This window comes from Dermochelys coriacea, chromosome 3 (genome assembly GCF_009764565.3).
Source record: "Dermochelys coriacea isolate rDerCor1 chromosome 3, rDerCor1.pri.v4, whole genome shotgun sequence".
NCBI lineage: Eukaryota > Metazoa > Chordata > Testudines > Dermochelyidae > Dermochelys > Dermochelys coriacea.
Window position 1 is genome coordinate 210805296 of NC_050070.1, and position 18359 is coordinate 210823654.

The window sequence follows — 18359 nt, forward strand, 5'->3', positions numbered from 1 at the left end:
ATCAGTGTAACTAGGTTAGCTACAAATGCGTAGGAAATTGAGTGTTAACTTCAAAGTGGTGAGTTAGTGGGTGCTCAACAAAGCAGAATCCTCACTTACATGGTGTGCTCAAAACACCTGACAGCCCACAGCTCCCCCGAAGAACAAACAACTAGATCCACAGCTTGTCTTGGGTGTGACTGAGGAGCTGGTGATGGAGGCAGCTTTTGAGAGACCTGCTTCACAACCCAAGTACAAACTCTCTACTTCCTGTTCCCCCAGGGGCTGCCACAGCTCCCCTGCTACAAGAGAAGGGATCCACCTAATGCAGCATCACTGGTGGACGAAGGACTAGAGGTGTTAGGGATAGTCCTGCTGCTACAGTACAATCTGACAAGCAGGATCTACCTACCTGCACGGGAGAGGACAGTGGAGTACCCCGATAGCTCTAGATCAGGGAAACCTACAGCAGGAGCAGTCTCCGAAGAAGAACTGCCCAGCTATGCCACAAAAGCAGCAGCCAAAGGCCACGGAGGTTGCAGGGGTTGCTGTCAAACCATTAGTCAGCAGCCAGACATATGGGGAGTTAGCACCATGAATGGCAGCTTGTACATCCTCCCAAATCCACCCTGTCTCTTTTCCAAGGAGAAGCAAGACTGAACCAGGGCAATTGGCTCCAGAAAAAACCACCACTCCCAAGCTCAGAGAGCGCTGGTTTCCTTGGGAATGCTGCGGACATTATTTAAGGAGACAGATTTCCATTTGAAGCACGTAGATGCAGAAATGTGGCACCAGTTTAATATACTCTCCATGTAAACACCAGCCACGATCACTGCCCACATACAGCTGCTGACTGCTCTCCTTACCGGTTTTGCCTGCAGCAGATAGCCGCTGGCTCACCAAAAGGGACTGATCTCCTCTCTGGGTCTCGTCTTAAAAGCAAGGGGAAGAAAGGACAGAGTTATTAACCGTCTCTGATGACTCAGTGTAACGAAAGGAAGACATACAAGTGGTGGCTCTACATGCATCTAGAGCTGAGGAGTCCAACATCCAACTCACTTGATGGATTTACATGGCCCCCTTGGTGCGTTCAGATCATGCGGAATCCTAGCTGTCATTAACAAAGAGTCTCCAGCCTGCTTGGTTGCCAAAAAAACACTCCAGATACAACCTACGCAGAGCCATCTACCTGAGTCTGCACGCAGCCTGAAACCATGGCCACAAGGTGTGACTTCCTCAGCTCCCTATTAAATTTCACTAAGGTGTCAGTTCTAACGGCCAGTGGTGACATTTAAGATATCATTAACTATTTAATTGCTCATTGTTTTAGTGGATGGATGTGACAGGATGTACTCTACATTCACCCCTTTTTCAAGGCTATGATAAATTTTGTTCAAACTATGCTTTGTAAGGTATCATTTGAAAACTCATGATTTGCTGATCACAGTTGTCCTGGTCAAATATGTGAGGCAACATTGTATGCAAAGTTGTAAGATTCTACTGTCTGATGTTATTAAGATGTATTCCAAACCTGGGGAAGCAGCCACAAACCACAAATCAGAGACAAAAGGCAAACTGATGCCTTAGCCAGGTGTCAATGAAATCAAATGGATCATCATCTGGTTAAGTGGCCATGCTTTAGCAGGAAAAAGGGTGTGAGTGAGAAATTTACATCTTGGCAAAGAAACAGCTGGAGGTTCCCGTCCCCACAGACTTTCTGATTCCTGAACCCCAGCTGCAGATGATTCTTAAAGAAGAGGAAAAAGTATAAAGAATGGGGAACAGACACCTCAAATCACCTCTCCCTTCATCTCTACTCACGACATCGACAGCACTTGAAGGACAAAGGAAGCAGCACTGGATTGGGGGAGGATCCTGGCAGAAAGGAATTCAGCCAGTCAGACTGCTAGAATATGTGGTGAAAGAGACTTTTGCCTTGGAATCACTTCGCGCATTAAGTTAGGTGTTAGTTTGTGTTTTACCTTTTATTTCTTTGTAATCAATTCTGACTGTTATGCCTCATTACATGTAATCACTTAAAATCTATCTTCTGTAGTTGTTAAACTTTTTTTATTGTTTTACCTAGACCCGTGTGTTTGGACTGAAGTGTTTGGGACACGCCATTTGAGGTAACACGGCTGGTGCATATGATTTTCTATTAATAAAATGAACAGACTTTCCATGATCTTGTATTGTACAGTAGAGAGCTGGGCAGTACGAGATGCACATTTCTGGGGGAAAGTCTGAAACTGGGAGTTTGCTGGTGTCACCCTATAACGTAATTCATGAGTGGCTGGCCAGAGCGTTGATGTAATTCTGTTGGGAATGGCTTACATGCTGGAGGCTGGGTGCGAGTGGGCCAGGAGTGGCTCCTCTCACAGCAAAGCAGTGTACAAGGCACCCCAGGTTGGAGAATTGAGAGGACACCGCTGTTCAGATTGCACTCCGGATAATGTCACAAGGGGATTGGGTGGGAGTGGAAATAGGGACTTGCTGCATGGAAGGAAATACCAAGGAAAAAAATGTGGAGACACACAGACAGGAAGAAGGACAGACACAGAGAAGGGAAGAAGAGACTCAAGGGGCAGAAACAGCCACAGCCTGAAGTGAGGATCTATCTCCCCTGACCTCAGTTCTAGTGGGAATGCTGTAGCTTATCTGACAATCAGGTACCACCAAGTCATCCGCGAAGGAAAGCTCCAGGTACTCCATAAGGGCCACACGTGCCGCTGGCTCTCATCCAGAGCTCCCAATGACATGGGAGTCCTACCATGGCCCAGCCTCATAGCCTAGCCCATGGACCATACTTGGAATTTGTCATTCTCCACAGAACGGGTCTGACCTCAGAATGGAAACCGCTGTTAGGAGTTTCTAACACTCTGCTATCACCGTCTTCTCTGTGCTGAGCGTTGCCATGGAGATTAGACTCCGCATTCCCCACCCATCCCAGATTTGGCAGCTCTTTACCTTAGAAACAAACTAAGATTAACGGCATCTGATCTGTTTTCACTCAAGTAAATACGGGACTTAGCTGAAGCCCCCCAACTCTGAAACGAACGGGGATTAAAGACGAGAGCAGGGGTGTTGGAGCAATGTGTATAGTGGGGGTGCTGAGAGCCAACGAACCAAACTGTAAACCCTGTATGTGATGGAAACCACTGCAAGCCAGGCGGTGTAGCAGCTCCCCCCCCAGCACCAGCCCCTCTGGACGAGAGAGACTCTCCTGGCAGCGAGGTCCATCAGACCATGAACTAACTCACCAAAGCTGCTTGAGGCCAGGCTAGCCAAATGCTTAGGGAGTCACTCCATGTGTCCAGCACCAGCTGGCAGGATTCCCCCATTCACCACGTGGTCTAACGCTTTTGAGTAACTTTGGTGTGGTGGGAGAGGGGGCGGGAAAGGAGACAGTGAAATGCACCATTTCATTTAGAAAAGGGCTTATTTTTAAAAACAAACTTCTGAAGGAATTTTAATCCAATCTGCCAAACTCACTGCACAGCAAAAAAAAAAAAAAAACCAAGTGTACAATCCTACCTGGAACAGTCCATCTCCCACTGCGTCGCAGCCAGATGCTGTGTCTATGTGGCCAGCACAGGGGGTGACTGCAGCTCGCACAGACACCCGTGAGCTAGCATCAGTTCAGCTAGTGGTGCTACCCGAGCAGTGAAGCCATAGCAAGCTGCCTGGATCCATGGGTAATTGCTCAGGCCATTAGTCCATGCTGACTTCTGCTCCCGGATCCGAACTAGCTTTAGTCTATTTCCCTCGGGTATGTCTACTTGAGCGCTGCAGTCATACCCTGTGATTGCAGTACAGACATACCTTGAAGTATTATCCCCCCTATAAGCAAACTTTCACTAGCTATGTGCCTGATCCTCCAGCACAATATCATCCGACCCTGCAGCTCTCTGTGCAAAGTGCTTGTGGAAGTGGCCTGGCTCATGCTCTGACAGTCAGAGAAACGGTGTACAGCTGAGGTTTTCAAAGCCAACAGAGGGATTTAACCACACAACTCCTGGTTGTTTCAGTGGAGTCTCCCGGTCAGCTTTGTAAATCCCAGTCTCCCCCCTGACCTCAGCTAGTTCTAGTGGGAATGCTGTAGCTTATCTGATACTCAGCCATAGGGCCAGGAAACAGTGATTTTATATGCCACATGTGCTGCGAGATCCAAGTGTAACATGCTGAACTACGGTGCAATTTCAGGGTAACTCTGATCTTCATGGACCTTTTGCTGTCTGAACTGAGTTTACATATGATAATGTCTCTCCCTCCCTGCAATTCAGCAATATTACCAGCAGGTAGCAGTCTTCCTCCCGGCTTATTCTCCTTCATTTTACACCAGGCCCTGCGGTACTGGCTCTCTTGCAGCTGGGAACGCAGCTTTTCTAGCTCCGTCTGTAGCTCATCGTTTTTATCCCGTAATTCCTGCAAGGCACACAGCAGATCTCCTTTAAACCCGACACAGACCAGCCACAGCACTACCTCAGAAGTGCCAGGTGCCCACAGCTACCGGGGCGGGGATGTGTGGAAATGGTGGGTGCTCCTCCCTCCCGCAGTCAGGCCCTGGGTCAGCCAGCCTGGGATAAGAGGCACGTGCACACACGCATACATCATATTGTTAATTGATCACAGTACTATAGCGACACCAGTATGGACTAATGGGCAACCCCCCCATCTGTCAATCAGGCAGGTGATAGCCAGTCCATATGCAGGATTCTTGCACCCAGTTCCAAGTTCACACAAGCAAGTGCTGAACCAGTGGGTGTTATTTCACATGGTGGCTGGCTCTCGCCAGAACTAGGACAACTCTAGAGGAGTAACTTGAGCATAGCTAGCTCGAGCTAACTCTGCAGTGAAGACAGAGCCTCTCTCCTGTTGCAAAAAGAAAAGGAGTACTTGTGGCACCTTAGAGACTAACAAATTTATTAGAGCATAAGCTTTCGTGAGCTACAGCTCACTTCATCGGATGCATTTGGTGAAAAAAAAAAACTCCTGTTGCAGTGCACGGAAGTCACACTGAGAACAAATTAAGCACACACTTGCCTTCTATTGACAGGTTTCAGAGTAGCAGCCGTGTTAGTCTGTATTCGCAAAAAGAAAAGGAGTACTTGTGGCACCTTAGAGACTAATAAATTTGTTAGTCTCTAAGGTGCCACAAGTACTCCTTTTCTTTTTGCCTTCTATTGTAACTTCAATGGGACTTAAGCCCATGTGTAAATGCTTTGCTCAATAGGGATGGGTGTAAGCACCTGCTTAAAACTAAGTATGTGCTAAGTGCTTTTGCTGACTTGTGCCTTGTACTAGGTGGTATCACCAAGTTTGTTTAGACAACAATCTACTGAAGAAGAGCTCTGTGAAAGCTGGAAAGCTCATCTCTCTGACCAACAGAAGTTGGTCCAATACAAGATATTACCTCCCGCACCTTGTCTCTCTAATATCCTGGGGCCAACACAGCTACAACAACACTGCAATCTACACAGTTAGCATTTTGGAACAGGAAAACTGGTGACAAGTGTACATGAAGTGCAGACATCTGGCATGTTCAAAGCACACACAGAGAAAAACAATTACAAAGACTGAGTCACGATATACAAAATACACGAGTCAATTAACAACATAATCTCAAGCATTTGAGAGAATGATCCTTGTAAACACTCAAGATTTCAGGCTGTGCCAAGAGACCATGCAGAAGGTGAAAGTCACAACGCGAATGTTGGAATCATGCATGCGCAAGGTAGGAGTGCTCACCTTCACCCTCTAGCACCAAATTGGGGGGGGAGTTGGGGTTTTGTGAAATTTGCGGAAAGAAAAACAGGAAGAGGTGAGTTGATAATATACCTTCTAACAACAACTACACAGAACAGTAACAGTTGCACTGGCAGTGGGAAGTGACATCATTTGATGGTCTATAAGAACAGCCCCTCTTGATTTCTACAGCTACTGCTCAGTTTACAAACAGGGCTAGATGGTGGCCCCAGGACCCAGCCCAGAATAAGGGGTGGCACAGCATTCTGCTGTCCCAGAGGGTGGTCCCCACAAGGCAGGAGAATTAAACGGCATGGAGGAGAGGGCTGCAGAAAGTCACTCCCTGGGGAGCAAAGGGATGCCAGGGAAGGAATTGTGACTCTCTACGGCTCTTCTAGGGGACTGCCCCACACAAAGGGCTTTGAGCAAGGGCTCATTCCAGACCTAAGGAGGGTGAGAAATAAACTCTTGATCTAATACAATAATAGTACCTAGCTCCTATCTACCACTTTTCACCAGTAACTCTCATAGCACATTCTTCACAAAGGAGATCAGGAGCACGGTCCCCATATGGGGAAACCAAGGCACAGGGAGGCAAAGTGACTTGCCCAAGGTCACCCAGCAGACCAATGGCAGAGCTGGGAACTGAACTCAGGTCTGAGTACCATCCCAGTGCTCTATCCATGAAAACACACAGCCTTGCTACAGCAAGCCCCTTAAGACACCCAGTGAAAAAAGAAAGGAATGAAATTCTGGCATACACAGCAGATACTTCTCAATAGATTCTTCTCTTTTTTAAAAAAAGGCTTTGAACAAAGAACAAAGTTATGTTTCTTGAAATATAAAAGACCCACCCTCAGAACACCTGTGCTCCCAGGGATCAATTTAACCAGGCACTTAGGTTCATCTATCATGCCCATTACCATGGTATCTGATGAGCTTGCAGCTACCCTGAGGGATCTTTAGGGCATGCCAGCCCTTCTCGGGAAATCATTAGTGACATGGGGGGCATTTTATAAAAACCTATCCTCAAGTTTTTGCTCCATTTGTGGAGCTTTAACCTACAATGGGATCAAATAAAATTTCGGGGTTGGTCCAGGGTTCTGCAGACTACAAAACATGCTGCCATGTGGGAGGCCAGATGCTATTCTAAGCCTCAGTGCTCATCTCTCAGGGCTATGCAGGGCCTCCCCCTTTGCACAGGCGAAGAGGGTGTGCTCCAGTACTCATTTGCACCCTGCAGTGACCAGGATGTGACTGAGATCACGGGGGAAATTTTCAAACACATTTCAGTGAGGTCGGCACCTGAGTGCCACTGACTTTCCGTGAGACATAGGCTTCTACATGCCACTGTCTATGCTGGAAATAGGCTTAGGCACTTTTGAAAACATTTCCCCCCCCCCGGCCCCCATGTAGCTGCAGAACTGGACGAGGGTACAGAAACTGCAGCTTGAGCAGGGGAGCCTGGGAAAGAAGAGGATTTAAAATTTGGGGTGGAGGTGATGATCCCAAGCACCCCAAGATGCACCCAGAATAGAGAGGGCTGAAAGACCCTTGTGTTGAACTGCCACAAAGTGAGAATCGCCCAGTTGGGCTAGTGTGGAGGCCCTGCAAAATATACCCCAGTGGGATTCAGCCAAGATGGGGCAAAGCCTGCATGTCAATTCCACCACATCCAAACCAGGACGGCTCCGCCACAACCCCCCGGCCCTACCAGGGACGTGGAGCACATGGGGCATTTCACCAGACCGGGGAATGAGCATGCTGTCATCACAACAGCCTTCTTGAACGACGCTGCCCGTACATACCCTACTCTGCAGCTCGTATTCTTTTATGATCTCTGCAAAACGTTCTTCCTGATGGAGCAGCTCTGTGCTGTGCGGATCCACCAAGCCCAGCTACAACACAGAGAGAGAGAGCCCCAGAAATGCATTACACACAGGAAAAGGAGGAATTAACACCCCTCTGACTGGTGCTACAAGGCCTAAAGGTAAACTCCTAAAAGTCAATATTTAAGCATCTACATAAGAGCCTGCTGCAAAGTCCTTTAAGTCGACGGAAAGACTCCCAGGAACTTCAGTGGGCTTTGGACCAGGCCCAGAGTGATCTGATTTTTAAAAAGGCTGAGCAGCCAGCAGCTCGCATTAATGGGGATGCCCAGAGAGGGTGGTCGGCTGGTCACCGGGCCATTTCCACAGGACGCTAGGGAGTCAGTATTTTGTATCAGCCTTTGGCTACTAGGTTTAGTCCTCTGTCTGGAGTCTATGCTCTAGGTGCCAGGGAGAGACTGGTGGGACAAAAGAAGAGTGAGCCATTTTGGGTGGGGGGAAGCGGGTAATGAGAGAAGAATGAAGTCAGAAAACAGACAGCGGCAGAGCACACAACACGGGGAGAGAGAGGAAAGGCGAGTAAGGAAAGAGGAGACAGATGCGGAAGACATGAAAGGGAAAGAACCATGATCTGAGATAGGAAAGAAAGTATAGAACAAACACAGATCATGACTCGGGGTAAAGCATTAAATTGAAGGGAGTGAGGCCACTGGGGAGGGGGTGTGGCTTGACAGATATTTTCACACTGCCTCATGGGCGTCAGGTCCATTTTCCAAGCCCTGCTCACCTTCCTGTATCAATCGCAGTGACAGAGGAAAAGGTTAGAGCTCAAATTATTTTTCTGACCAAAATTAAATTTCCCACCGGAAGGTTTCGGTTTAGTAGAAATTTTCTGATTTTTGGACACAAGAAAGTATTTCTGTGCAAGTTTTGCATTTCTGAAAACTCCATTAAAAAAAAAATCAAGAACATTTTTGAAAGCCAAAAATTTCAGTTTTTCATTACAAAAAAGTGAACATTTTGGTGAGAGGGGTTCTGGAAAAAATAAACATTTTCCCCATAAAAAAATAGGCATTTTTGGAGCAGCTCTAGAAAAAGCGCTATTTGAAGAAGTGAACGTTACCTTGTCTTTCAACATGAAGTGCAGCTCCTTCTGCAGCTTTGACACCAGTTTCTCTGACTCCGACAGCTTTTCAACTACTTCTGTAACCTCGCTCTGTAACTTCCTGTTTTCCTTTAAATAGGGGGGAAAGGGAGTTTTGTTTAATGCCCACTGTACTGATGTTTAGAGGATGCCTGCGCCATGCACCTTCCTTGTGGGACACCCTTGAATGATGGCACAGTTTACTCCAGCGCAGCTCACATTTAGGGAGAAGGCGGTTTTAGGCTACGTCTGCTCTACGAGCCAGGCATACCCGTTTGTGTGCTCACTCCATCGAGCTCCTGTAAATAGAAATAGCAGTGGCACAGGTTGCGGTTTCAGGTGGGTTTGTGTCTCTGCTACCAATGCTATCACAGCTACACGGCTATTTACGCTTGCGCCAGCTCAGTGAGAGGGGAGACACAGCCCTAGCTCCCAGTGTAGCCTCAGACAGGACATGCTGATTCTCTCCCTTGTCCCCACAGCAAGGACCAGCCCCAGCAGGCCCCACACAATTCTTCCCCGCGGAGAGGAGGAGAGAACAAGCCACCCGTGACAGGTGCGTTGTTATGTCACTTACTGCGTGACTGGCGGATGCTAGAATACTACAGCAATGAGGGAGGTCTCAGCAGAGTCCGTAACCCATAGTCACTGATTCTGCATGCAGGGCTGACGCCTGGTCAACACACAGACTTTGTGCCACTTTAGTTATTCTCTCTTTAGACAGAAATAGTTAAAGGAGTGCAGCCCCCTAATGTGGACACTGCTGTAAGGGGCTTATCTCAGTATGACTGCACCCAAACAAAGGGCACTGGACTTTAACTGGCTCTGTGGCTAAAAGGATGTTGTTAAAGGGGTACAAAGAAGTTAGGCCCAGATTTTGCAAGCTGTCCCACGCAGGGAGACCCCTGCACCGGAGACCTTGCCCACTGACTTCAGTGGAGCACAGGCCATGCATGTGCATAGCAGCTTGCAGGATCGGGGTCTAAGAAAGAGCAGCACAAGTCTATATAGCAAACCAGAGTGACGCTGGCACAGAGAGGCTAAGGCCACCCATGATGCCCCTGACTATTGCTAAATCTAGCCAGGTCTCTTCACTGAATGCATGACCAGCAGGAGTGTGGAATGAGAATGCTGAACATCGTATGTGAGAGTTGGAACGTCATGATCAGCAACAGTCGTGAGCTTTACTGCAGAACGATGGCAGCCAGGGCAGAATTAAGGCTGAAGCCAGCATCCTATTATAAATAAGGCTGCGAGTCTGTCCCGGAGGTCACAGATTCCATGACTTTCCATGACTTCTGCAGCAATTGGTGCTAGCTCAGGGGCTGCCCGAGCCAAGCAGCTCCTGGATCAGAAGCAGTAGTTTGGGTGTGTGGGAGGGGGCTTAGGGCTAGGGGCAGGGGGTTGGGGAGTATGGGGGGCACTTTGGGGTGGGGGGCTCCTCGGCTCCCACTGGCATGGCCCCCCTGCAGTCCTGGATGGCAGAGGGGTGGGGGGTCTCCGCACCGCACTGCACAGTGCCTGCATGCCATGGCCTGGCCCACCTTGCCCCCAGCGGGGATCCAGGGCCGCGTGCTGTGGCCCGATCCCCCCCGCCCCCCACCAGCACCAGCAAGGGTCCCTGGCCACCTCCCTTAGCACCCGCGGTGCCCCCAGCCCTCTCCCGAGCACCTGCACCCCCCGCCCATGTCTTATTCAGGACAAGTATTTTTAGTAAAAGTCATGGACAGGTCACAGGCCCATGAATTTTTGTTTACAACCTGTGACCTGTCCATGACTTTTACTAAAAATACCCATGACTAAAATGTAGCCTTAATTATAAATCCCAGTTTTCCCTCACCCCTTCCGACACAGCTGCCCCCAAAGGACCTAGCTCCTGAAAGTTCACTTGCCTCGAGAACTGGTCGGGAGCCGGAATTTCTGTTCCCTGGGAAATTCTGACATTTCTGTGGGCCAGGTGGGTGGGGGATTTCTTTCAGGATGCACTCCCCATCAAATATCAGCTGTAACTGTTTGATGATACCATGTATGGGTTCCAGTGTGGGGTGACAGGTGACAACTAAGGGTTTGTCGTCGGGGAGTGGGGGGGTTATTTTGTATTGGACTTGTTCTCCCAGGGCGGCCCGTTCCATGATGTGATCTACTTCTCTGGTGGGGCAGACTTGGTTAGGGAAGGTGATTTTAAGTGTGTGGAAGTGCATATCCTGGACTTTCTCTTTGGAGCAAGTTCTGTGATATCTGAGTGTCTGGCTGTAGAAATCTTCCCTGAACACCCTCCACTGGCCTTCAAACACCATCCCCACCGAACCTCTCCAAGCTCCTCATCAGAAGCAAGCTCCCCACAGACCAAGACACACCAACTCAAAGTAGCACCAGACCTTGCTGGAACAACAGATACAAAACCTGCAGACATATCTCTACTGCTACAGTGATCAACACCCCCCCAGAATACACCTTTCAAGATCAATGGGTCCCACACATGCCTATCACAACATAAGGTATACCTCATCCAGTACATCAAATGACCTGTCAGCTATGTGGGTGACACTAGACAATCACTGCGCTCTCGAATGAATCCGCACAGAAAAATTACAAAAGACAAGAACACCCTATCATCCGTGGGTGATCACTTTTCACAGCAGGATCACTTTATAGCTGACCTCTCAGTCCTCATCTTCAAAGGAAACCTGCACAACACCCTCAAAAGACAAGCCTGGGAGTCTGAATGCATAACTCTCCTAGGCTCTAAAAACCATGGACTAACTTGTCCCTTTCACCAACAGAAGCTGGTCCAATAAGAGAGATTAATTCACCCACCTGGTCTCTCTCGTATGAAATGCTGAAACTAAAACCAAAACATTTTTACTTTCTTCTGTCAAAACTGACATGTGCTCCTGAAACATTTTCATTTGGACAAAACTGCATTTTTTCCCAGAGGAAACTATTCAGTGAAAAAGTTCTCAGCCAGGTCCCTTGGCCATATTTCAACTCAGAGCAGGATTTCTGTGGGAAATCAAGGAGTTGTTTTGTGAAAAAATTTTTTTTTACAAATATGTTCATTTAAAATTCAAATTTTTATATATTAAAAAAACGTAAAAAAAATTTCCATCATCAACTTTTTGAAAAAAAAAAATCAAATGTTTTTTTTGGCTCACAGATTTTCAGGTCAGCAGACACGGTCATGATCCCCTAGTTTCACCAGCCAGAGAGTCTCGCCCAGTGACTCCTGCTCAAGGAGTTGTAGCTGAACTAGGGGGAAGGTTTGAGAATGACATCCACTCTGCACGAATAACTTTCAAAGGATGGAGCATCCATCAGGATCATTAAGGCCAAGATTCTGCAAACACTCACAACTTCGCTGCAGATAGTGTGGTGGCGCCCGGAGGCCCCAATCAAGGAATCAGAGCCCCATCATTTTAGGTGCTTTACTCACACGTAAGTGCATACAGTTACAAGCTGAAGTGTTTGCAGCAGCAGGTCTGTCTCTGTAAAACAGCTGGGCCCACAAAGGCCAGCCTGGTTCTGATCTGTTGGCCGTGCGGGATGGGGGGGAGAGGCAGAGATTACACTGAGAATTTAAAAAAAAAAAAAAGGACTTCTGATGGACTGGACAAACCCCAGACTAAAGCAGCCATGGAATGGGTTACATTAGGTGCTTGTTAACCCTGCTAAGTATCCAGAATGAATCTATTAAAAGATGTAGTATCAGCCAATAGAGGACTGTGAAGGGGAATGCATGCCCTGCACTGGGACTGCGGGGGCTAACCCCTCACTGCGGGCTGAGGAAACCACACGCCCCACGGCCCTACTAGGCATGCTCGAAGTGCAACACTTGTATAAAAGGGAGCAGCCTGGCTCAGTCTGGGCAGACCACCATAGGGGAAGGAGGTGTGCCTCTGGCCCCAATGAAGGTCCGCAGGCACTCCATGACATGGAGGCCAGCCAGCTGATAGCAACCCTCAACCCCCAGGTGCTGGATGCTACAGAGGGAGAAGGAACCAGGGGAACTAGGAAGACTCAAGATACGGAGAAGCAGGTAGGAAGTAACCCAGGGAGTCTTTGGGGGGAGTTGGTTGGACAACCAGAGGCTAGCTTGGTGTGTTTTGGCCGGATCCCTTTTGAGCTGGTGGCAGGCAACCCTGCCACCGACACAGCCCTGGACTGGGACCCAGTGGAGAGGGAGGGCCCAGGTCCCCCTATCCTGGCCGCTGCTCCCCCTGAGGTGGTGGCCCATCCTGACAATGACTGACTCTGCCCCGAGCCTGGGAGCAGTTATTGACTTTGACTGCTAGGCTGCACAGTCCTGAGCTGGGGGTGCGCAGGCACAACTTCAGGCCTATCAAGACTCGTGCCCCACCCCAGGAGGGGACTGGGCATGCCTGACCCGCAACACAGACCATTAACATCCCAGCCAGATCTCAGTGGGTTTCCCTCCTGAGCTTTAAGGCAGGAACATGGGATGGCAGAGAGCCAAGCCATCAGAGCCTGGAAGCAATGACCTACTGGTATATTCCCTGATGCTTCACAAACGCACACTCCAATCCATAATGCAGCTAGCCAGTTTGGGCAATTCTTCTGGAGCATGTTCCTGACCAGAAAACACAGCTCCATCAGCATGGCCGAGCACAGCCACGTGGTGCAGTGATCGCTTACCTTATGGAAAGAGCTGCTAACTATATGGGAGAATCTCTTTTTCTGTTCTATAACCTTCCAGTAATGTTTTCAGGGGAGGGCTGGGCTAGTGTAAGACCCTGATCAGGAGATGTGAAGAAGAAAACCCACATGATTTCTTGCTTTTAAACACTAGTCTGTTCTCTATTGGTTCTTATTCATGGCGAACGTCTGTCACGTGTGGCTTGCCTCTCTCGTCCTCTCCCCAGGAGGGAGGTGTGTGTGCAGTGTTCTGTTTCGGGGGTAGGGGTTTGTTTCTAGGTGATATGAGCATGTTGCCGGGTGTGCGTTTCTACTTCCTCTGTCCTATTTTAAAAGGTTACAGTTCCCCCAGCATCAGCAAAACGATTGAGTTCAGACAGGAGGGTTAGCCTGGCTCCTGGCCTCTCCGGTCAATCCGGCAGGAACAACACAGTCTGTTCATCGGTCATCCCCTTGCAGTGATAAGCCACTGCCCTGGGGAGCCTCACCTGTACTGCTAACGTCAGCTTCTCCCTCAGGCTGGTCTTTTCGCCTTGGAGGAGTTTTATATCCACTTCCAGTTTGGTTTGCTGATCGGTCATTTGTTGCAAGAGCAGCGCTCGGTCTATCTCCACGTCAGATTTAATAATGCTCAGCTTCCCTCGATAGTCTTGCTCCAGATCTCTGCAACAGACAAGCGTCCCTGCTCAGTGTCCAGCAGAAAGCCACCATGGGCAAGTGACTGTGAAGACTGAGATTTCCCAAAGGCTCTTACATAACTTGGGAGCACAATTCTCTCAGGCTTTCAATGCACTTGTGCTCCCAAGTCACATAGGTGCTGTGGCAAGCCCCACCCTCGGCATTGTCATAGATTTTAAGGCCAGAAGGGACAATTAGGTCATCTAGTCTGACGTCCTGTAATGCAGAAACCCTCACTCAGTTACCCGGCACTGAGCCCAATAACTTGGGTTGTACGAAAGTGTCTCTTCTGAAAAAGAGAATTGTCCCAAGGCTCACAGGATCCCAGGCCACCCCTTATCCAAACCCGCATCTTGTCTTTCAAATGGTCACTTCCCCCTGCCCTCATCCACTAATAACTGGCTCCAAAACGTGTGTGTGTGTGTGACTTTATATATATATAAAAACAGGACAGGAAGAAAATGGCTAGCTATATGGAAAATGAGTCGAATTTTATTTTCAAGTTTAATAACGCTTTAATTGGTTGGTTGTTTTTTTTTAGAGCATCACTTCTGCTCCTCCTCAGATAGGGAACTCACTCTGATATAGGAGTGAAAATACCTACATTTCCCTTCAAATACCAAAGGCTGGTGGGTCTTGTCCACATGCTCAGCATCACTGATCGCCATATTTGGGGTTGGGAAGGAATTTTCACCCAGGTCACATTACCAGAGACCCTGGGGGTTTTTCACCTTCCTCTGCAGCATGGGTCACTTGCAGGTTTAAACTAGTGTAAATGGTGGATTCTCTGTAACTTGAAGTCTTTAAACCATGGTTTGAGGGCATCAGTACCTCAGCTAGAGGTTATGGGTCTATTACAGGAGTGGGTGGGCAAGGTTCTGTAGCCTGCGATGTGCAGGAGGTCAGCCTAGATGATCATGATGGTCCCTTCTGGCCTTAAAGTCTATAAAGGGGAAGTGCTCAAACTCTTGTGAGTTTTTGGTCAGTATCAGTCACATTGCTAGGAACTTATTCAAATCTTCATAGCCTAATGGCAGCGTAAGAATTCACATTGGGGCTGCACACCATGCATACCGTAAGACATGCAGGTTACTTGCTAATGCTGAAATCAGTGAGCACCAGACCCACACCTGGTGTAAATGGGCAAAGCTCCGTTGAAGTGAGTGGATCAGTGGAGCTGCACCTGGTTCACACAGACAGAGAATCTGGCTGTCTGTGTACCAATCTACAGGAGACATTGTATACAGGCACACTGGCTGCTCTCCCATACTTCAGTTTGCTCTTGTGCTGGTGCTCCATGGCCTCATGATGATCATCCACTTCCTTAACGAGCTGCAGGTTTAGTTTCTCCACCTTCTCCAAGTCCAGCCTTGCCTTGTCTCGCTCCCTGGAGACCTGCTGCACCTGGGCCCTGCAAGGACAGGCAGATGATGCTGACAGCATGACTAAGGGCTTCCCGGCGTCCAGAAAGAAGCACCCCCGCAGAGGAGCTCACGAGTGCCCACACACAGACAGAGACGTCTGGTACACGTCTCACCTGACCTGAGACCAAACCAAATAAGAGCCTTTGTCGGCTCTAGTACAGAGATCCCGCCAAGCAGGGCAGGGAAGAGCAGACGCCTTACTCTAGGTAGTTCAGCTCGTGTTTGTAGGAAGCAAAGGCCGCATGCTGCACTCCACTCTTGGAAACCATCAGTTCATTGTTAAAGGCCACAGCCAGCTCCGCCAGGCTCACTTTCTCCTCCAGGCTGAAATCCAGACTCTGCAAAAACCCAAGAACAGCCCCCTGAAGTTCTCTCTCAGGTATGCAACTGCCCCCCACCCCCACATTACCGGAGCACCTGAGTGCCTCGCAACCTAAAATAGCACTTCCCTGCTCACAACACCCCTGTGTTCACCAATGGGGAGCAGAGACGCTAAGTGACTTGCCCCAGGTCACACAAAGTGTCTGCAGGAGAGAAGGGAATCGGCTCTCTCAAGTCCCAGGTTATAATACTAACCACTGAGCCACCTTCCTCTCCTACGTGCACACAGCAGATACTGCAGAGCAGGTCTGACAGAGAACATTTACTGAGTAGCGCTTGCTGTGCACTAGATTACTGGCTCATGAACCCAGCCTGTAGACGCCAGACCTGGCCTCCATATCACAAACTCGGCAAAGGCTGATGTTTATTCGGAACTCGAACAGCAGCAGGAGGTTGCTGTTGTTCACAACCCCAATCATCATCAGGTTGCTCAAAGAAGCACGAGAAATATGCGATGCGGAATGGATCATAGCCCAGAACAGGACAATGTCTGCCCACATTTCAGCAAATCATGAGCAACTGGACAAGGGAATAGAAAAGAGAGCTTTGCACATCTTTATTATTGCTATTACATTACTTGTATTGTGGCTGTGGCTAGAAGCCACGGGCACAGACCAGGATCCCACTGTGCCAGGCGCTGTACAAACACAAAACAAAGCAACAGTCCCTGTCCCAAGATGCTGATAATCTAAGTACAAGACAAGAGACACCGATAGCAGTGACTCCTGCGGTAATGTTTCAAGCTGAATTACTTGGCTCTCTATTGGAGTGAGACAGGGATGGTGATATAGGACAGAGAACAAGAAATTACATCGCAAAGTGTTGTATGCCCCTGAGTACAGACCGTGCCCCTTGGTTCCCAGGCTGGCGGCCCATCATAAAGAAATGCTCCGATAGTTACCCCTTGACTACAGATGACAGAAATCCCCAATGCAAATCTGGCATCTACCACCCCTCCTCTATTCCCCATAAGCAGGAAGCTAGAGGGCTCGCAGTAACACCGGAAAAGCAATTCTAAAATCAATCAATAAAGTAACGTGTAAACCTTGAGAATCTCCTTGCAGTTTTCAACTCCTTCCTGGGCCCAGATGGAGAGGATCTGTGCAGGACTCGCAAAGCCGCTGCCGTCATCAATGCAGGAGAAGGGACTCAGACACACGTAGCTGGACAGTAACAACGGAGTAGCAATTCTAAGCCCATTCTCCTCGGAAGCCTGGAAATCAACTGAGATGAGTCAGCCGAGCAAGACATTTTGAGGCATCAAGAACACACACTTCAGTCCTGCAAACAGACTGCTGGCGTGTAATAAATACTGGAGAAGACGGAAACATTCTGAGCTGAGAAGCATCAGGATCTAGGCGCTCAGAGCCAGGAAGCCCCGAGTTCAATCCCAGTGCTGCTGTAACATTGATACAGAATCTTGGGCAAACCACCTAGGCTCAAATTCTCAAGAATGCCCTCCCGTTCTGAGTTCGCTGATTTCTGAATGCTCAGCTTCAGACACCAAGAGCCTGACTTTGTGGAGCTGTGGATGCTCAGCACGTCTCAATGAACTCTGAGGGAGCTGGGGCTGCTCTGCATCACTTGGAAGTCACGTGGAGGGGTCTGAAGCTGGGCACCCAACCCTACAAAATTAGAGGCCACTTTTGAAACTCCGGCCCTTAGCTGTGTGTGTGTCAGTTCCCCAGATGTAGCAAAGCATCACAATGCCAACCTGCGCCACAAAGTCTCAGGCAGAATCAGTTGGGTCTGTATGACAGAGCACTTTGGAAATGTCAGTCGCTAGATAAAGTGGAACACATGTGGTGTGGGGGTGATGGAACAACTCCAAAACTAGGTTCAGATCCTGATGGGTCAACTCAGCCCCCTGCACATGTGAGGCAGACAAATTAAGCTCAGTGCAATTTACTCCAAGGACTGGATTCTGATAGCCTGGATGTCCCCGCAGAGCCGAGAACATCTTGGGGGAAACTACAAAGAGTGTGGCTAAAAGGGCACACCTAGGGCCAGATTCTGATACACTTACTCCTCCTGAGTAGTGCCTCACTCCTCGGGCCCTCCCCTGAAATCCCCAGTGAAATCCTCAGCCAAAAGATCTCATGGCCATTTGGAAAGAGTAATGGTTTCCTCTGGTCTCCTTCCCCCACTGTTATGTAGTGGGCCAGTTGATTGTCTCCAGACTAGAAGTAGCTGCATTTTAGTGCTATGGTTAGTTTGTAAGCACTTGGAGATCCTTGGGAATGAAAAGCAACAAGTGTCAAATATTTATTGCTATTATAGTAAGAAAACATTGATTAAGCCTATTTCCATGCACCAACGAGATGACCTCCCAAGGTAGTTATGCCTGTAGAACATGGAGACACACTTGATCTAGTTTGAACAACAACAACAGCAGTGAAGTTGCAGCATGGGCCGCGCAACCACGCCAGGCACCTTGGGTATGTACTCAAACAGCTAGTCCACGCTGCCACTGCTTCACTGCTATTATTATTTGAATTAGCTAGATCAAGGCTAGTGCAGGTGTGT

General features: G+C 48.7%; 1 protein-coding gene across 6 annotated transcripts in view; it reads right to left on the reverse strand.

The window, feature by feature from the left end:
* The window catches only part of NINL (ninein like), a 76340-nt gene that overhangs the window by 14366 nt on the left and 43615 nt on the right, over window positions 1-18359 (reverse strand). For 3 of the 6 annotated variants that reach the window (XM_038393692.2, XM_038393687.2, XM_043512202.1), the window contains exons 8-16: window positions 16879-17046; window positions 15654-15790; window positions 15299-15439; window positions 13839-14013; window positions 8677-8787; window positions 7533-7622; window positions 5728-5736; window positions 4272-4404; window positions 846-911 (exon numbers count right to left, since the gene is read on the reverse strand). In XM_038393692.2, coding sequence (XP_038249620.1) covers window positions 846-911; window positions 4272-4404; window positions 5728-5736; window positions 7533-7622; window positions 8677-8787; window positions 13839-14013; window positions 15299-15439; window positions 15654-15790; window positions 16879-17046 — 1030 coding nt within the window. The remainder of the gene's footprint in view (window positions 1-845; window positions 912-4271; window positions 4405-5727; window positions 5737-7532; window positions 7623-8676; window positions 8788-13838; window positions 14014-15298; window positions 15440-15653; window positions 15791-16878; window positions 17047-18359) is intronic. The other 3 variants (XM_038393688.2, XM_043512200.1, XM_043512201.1) reach the window with 2 other exon arrangements.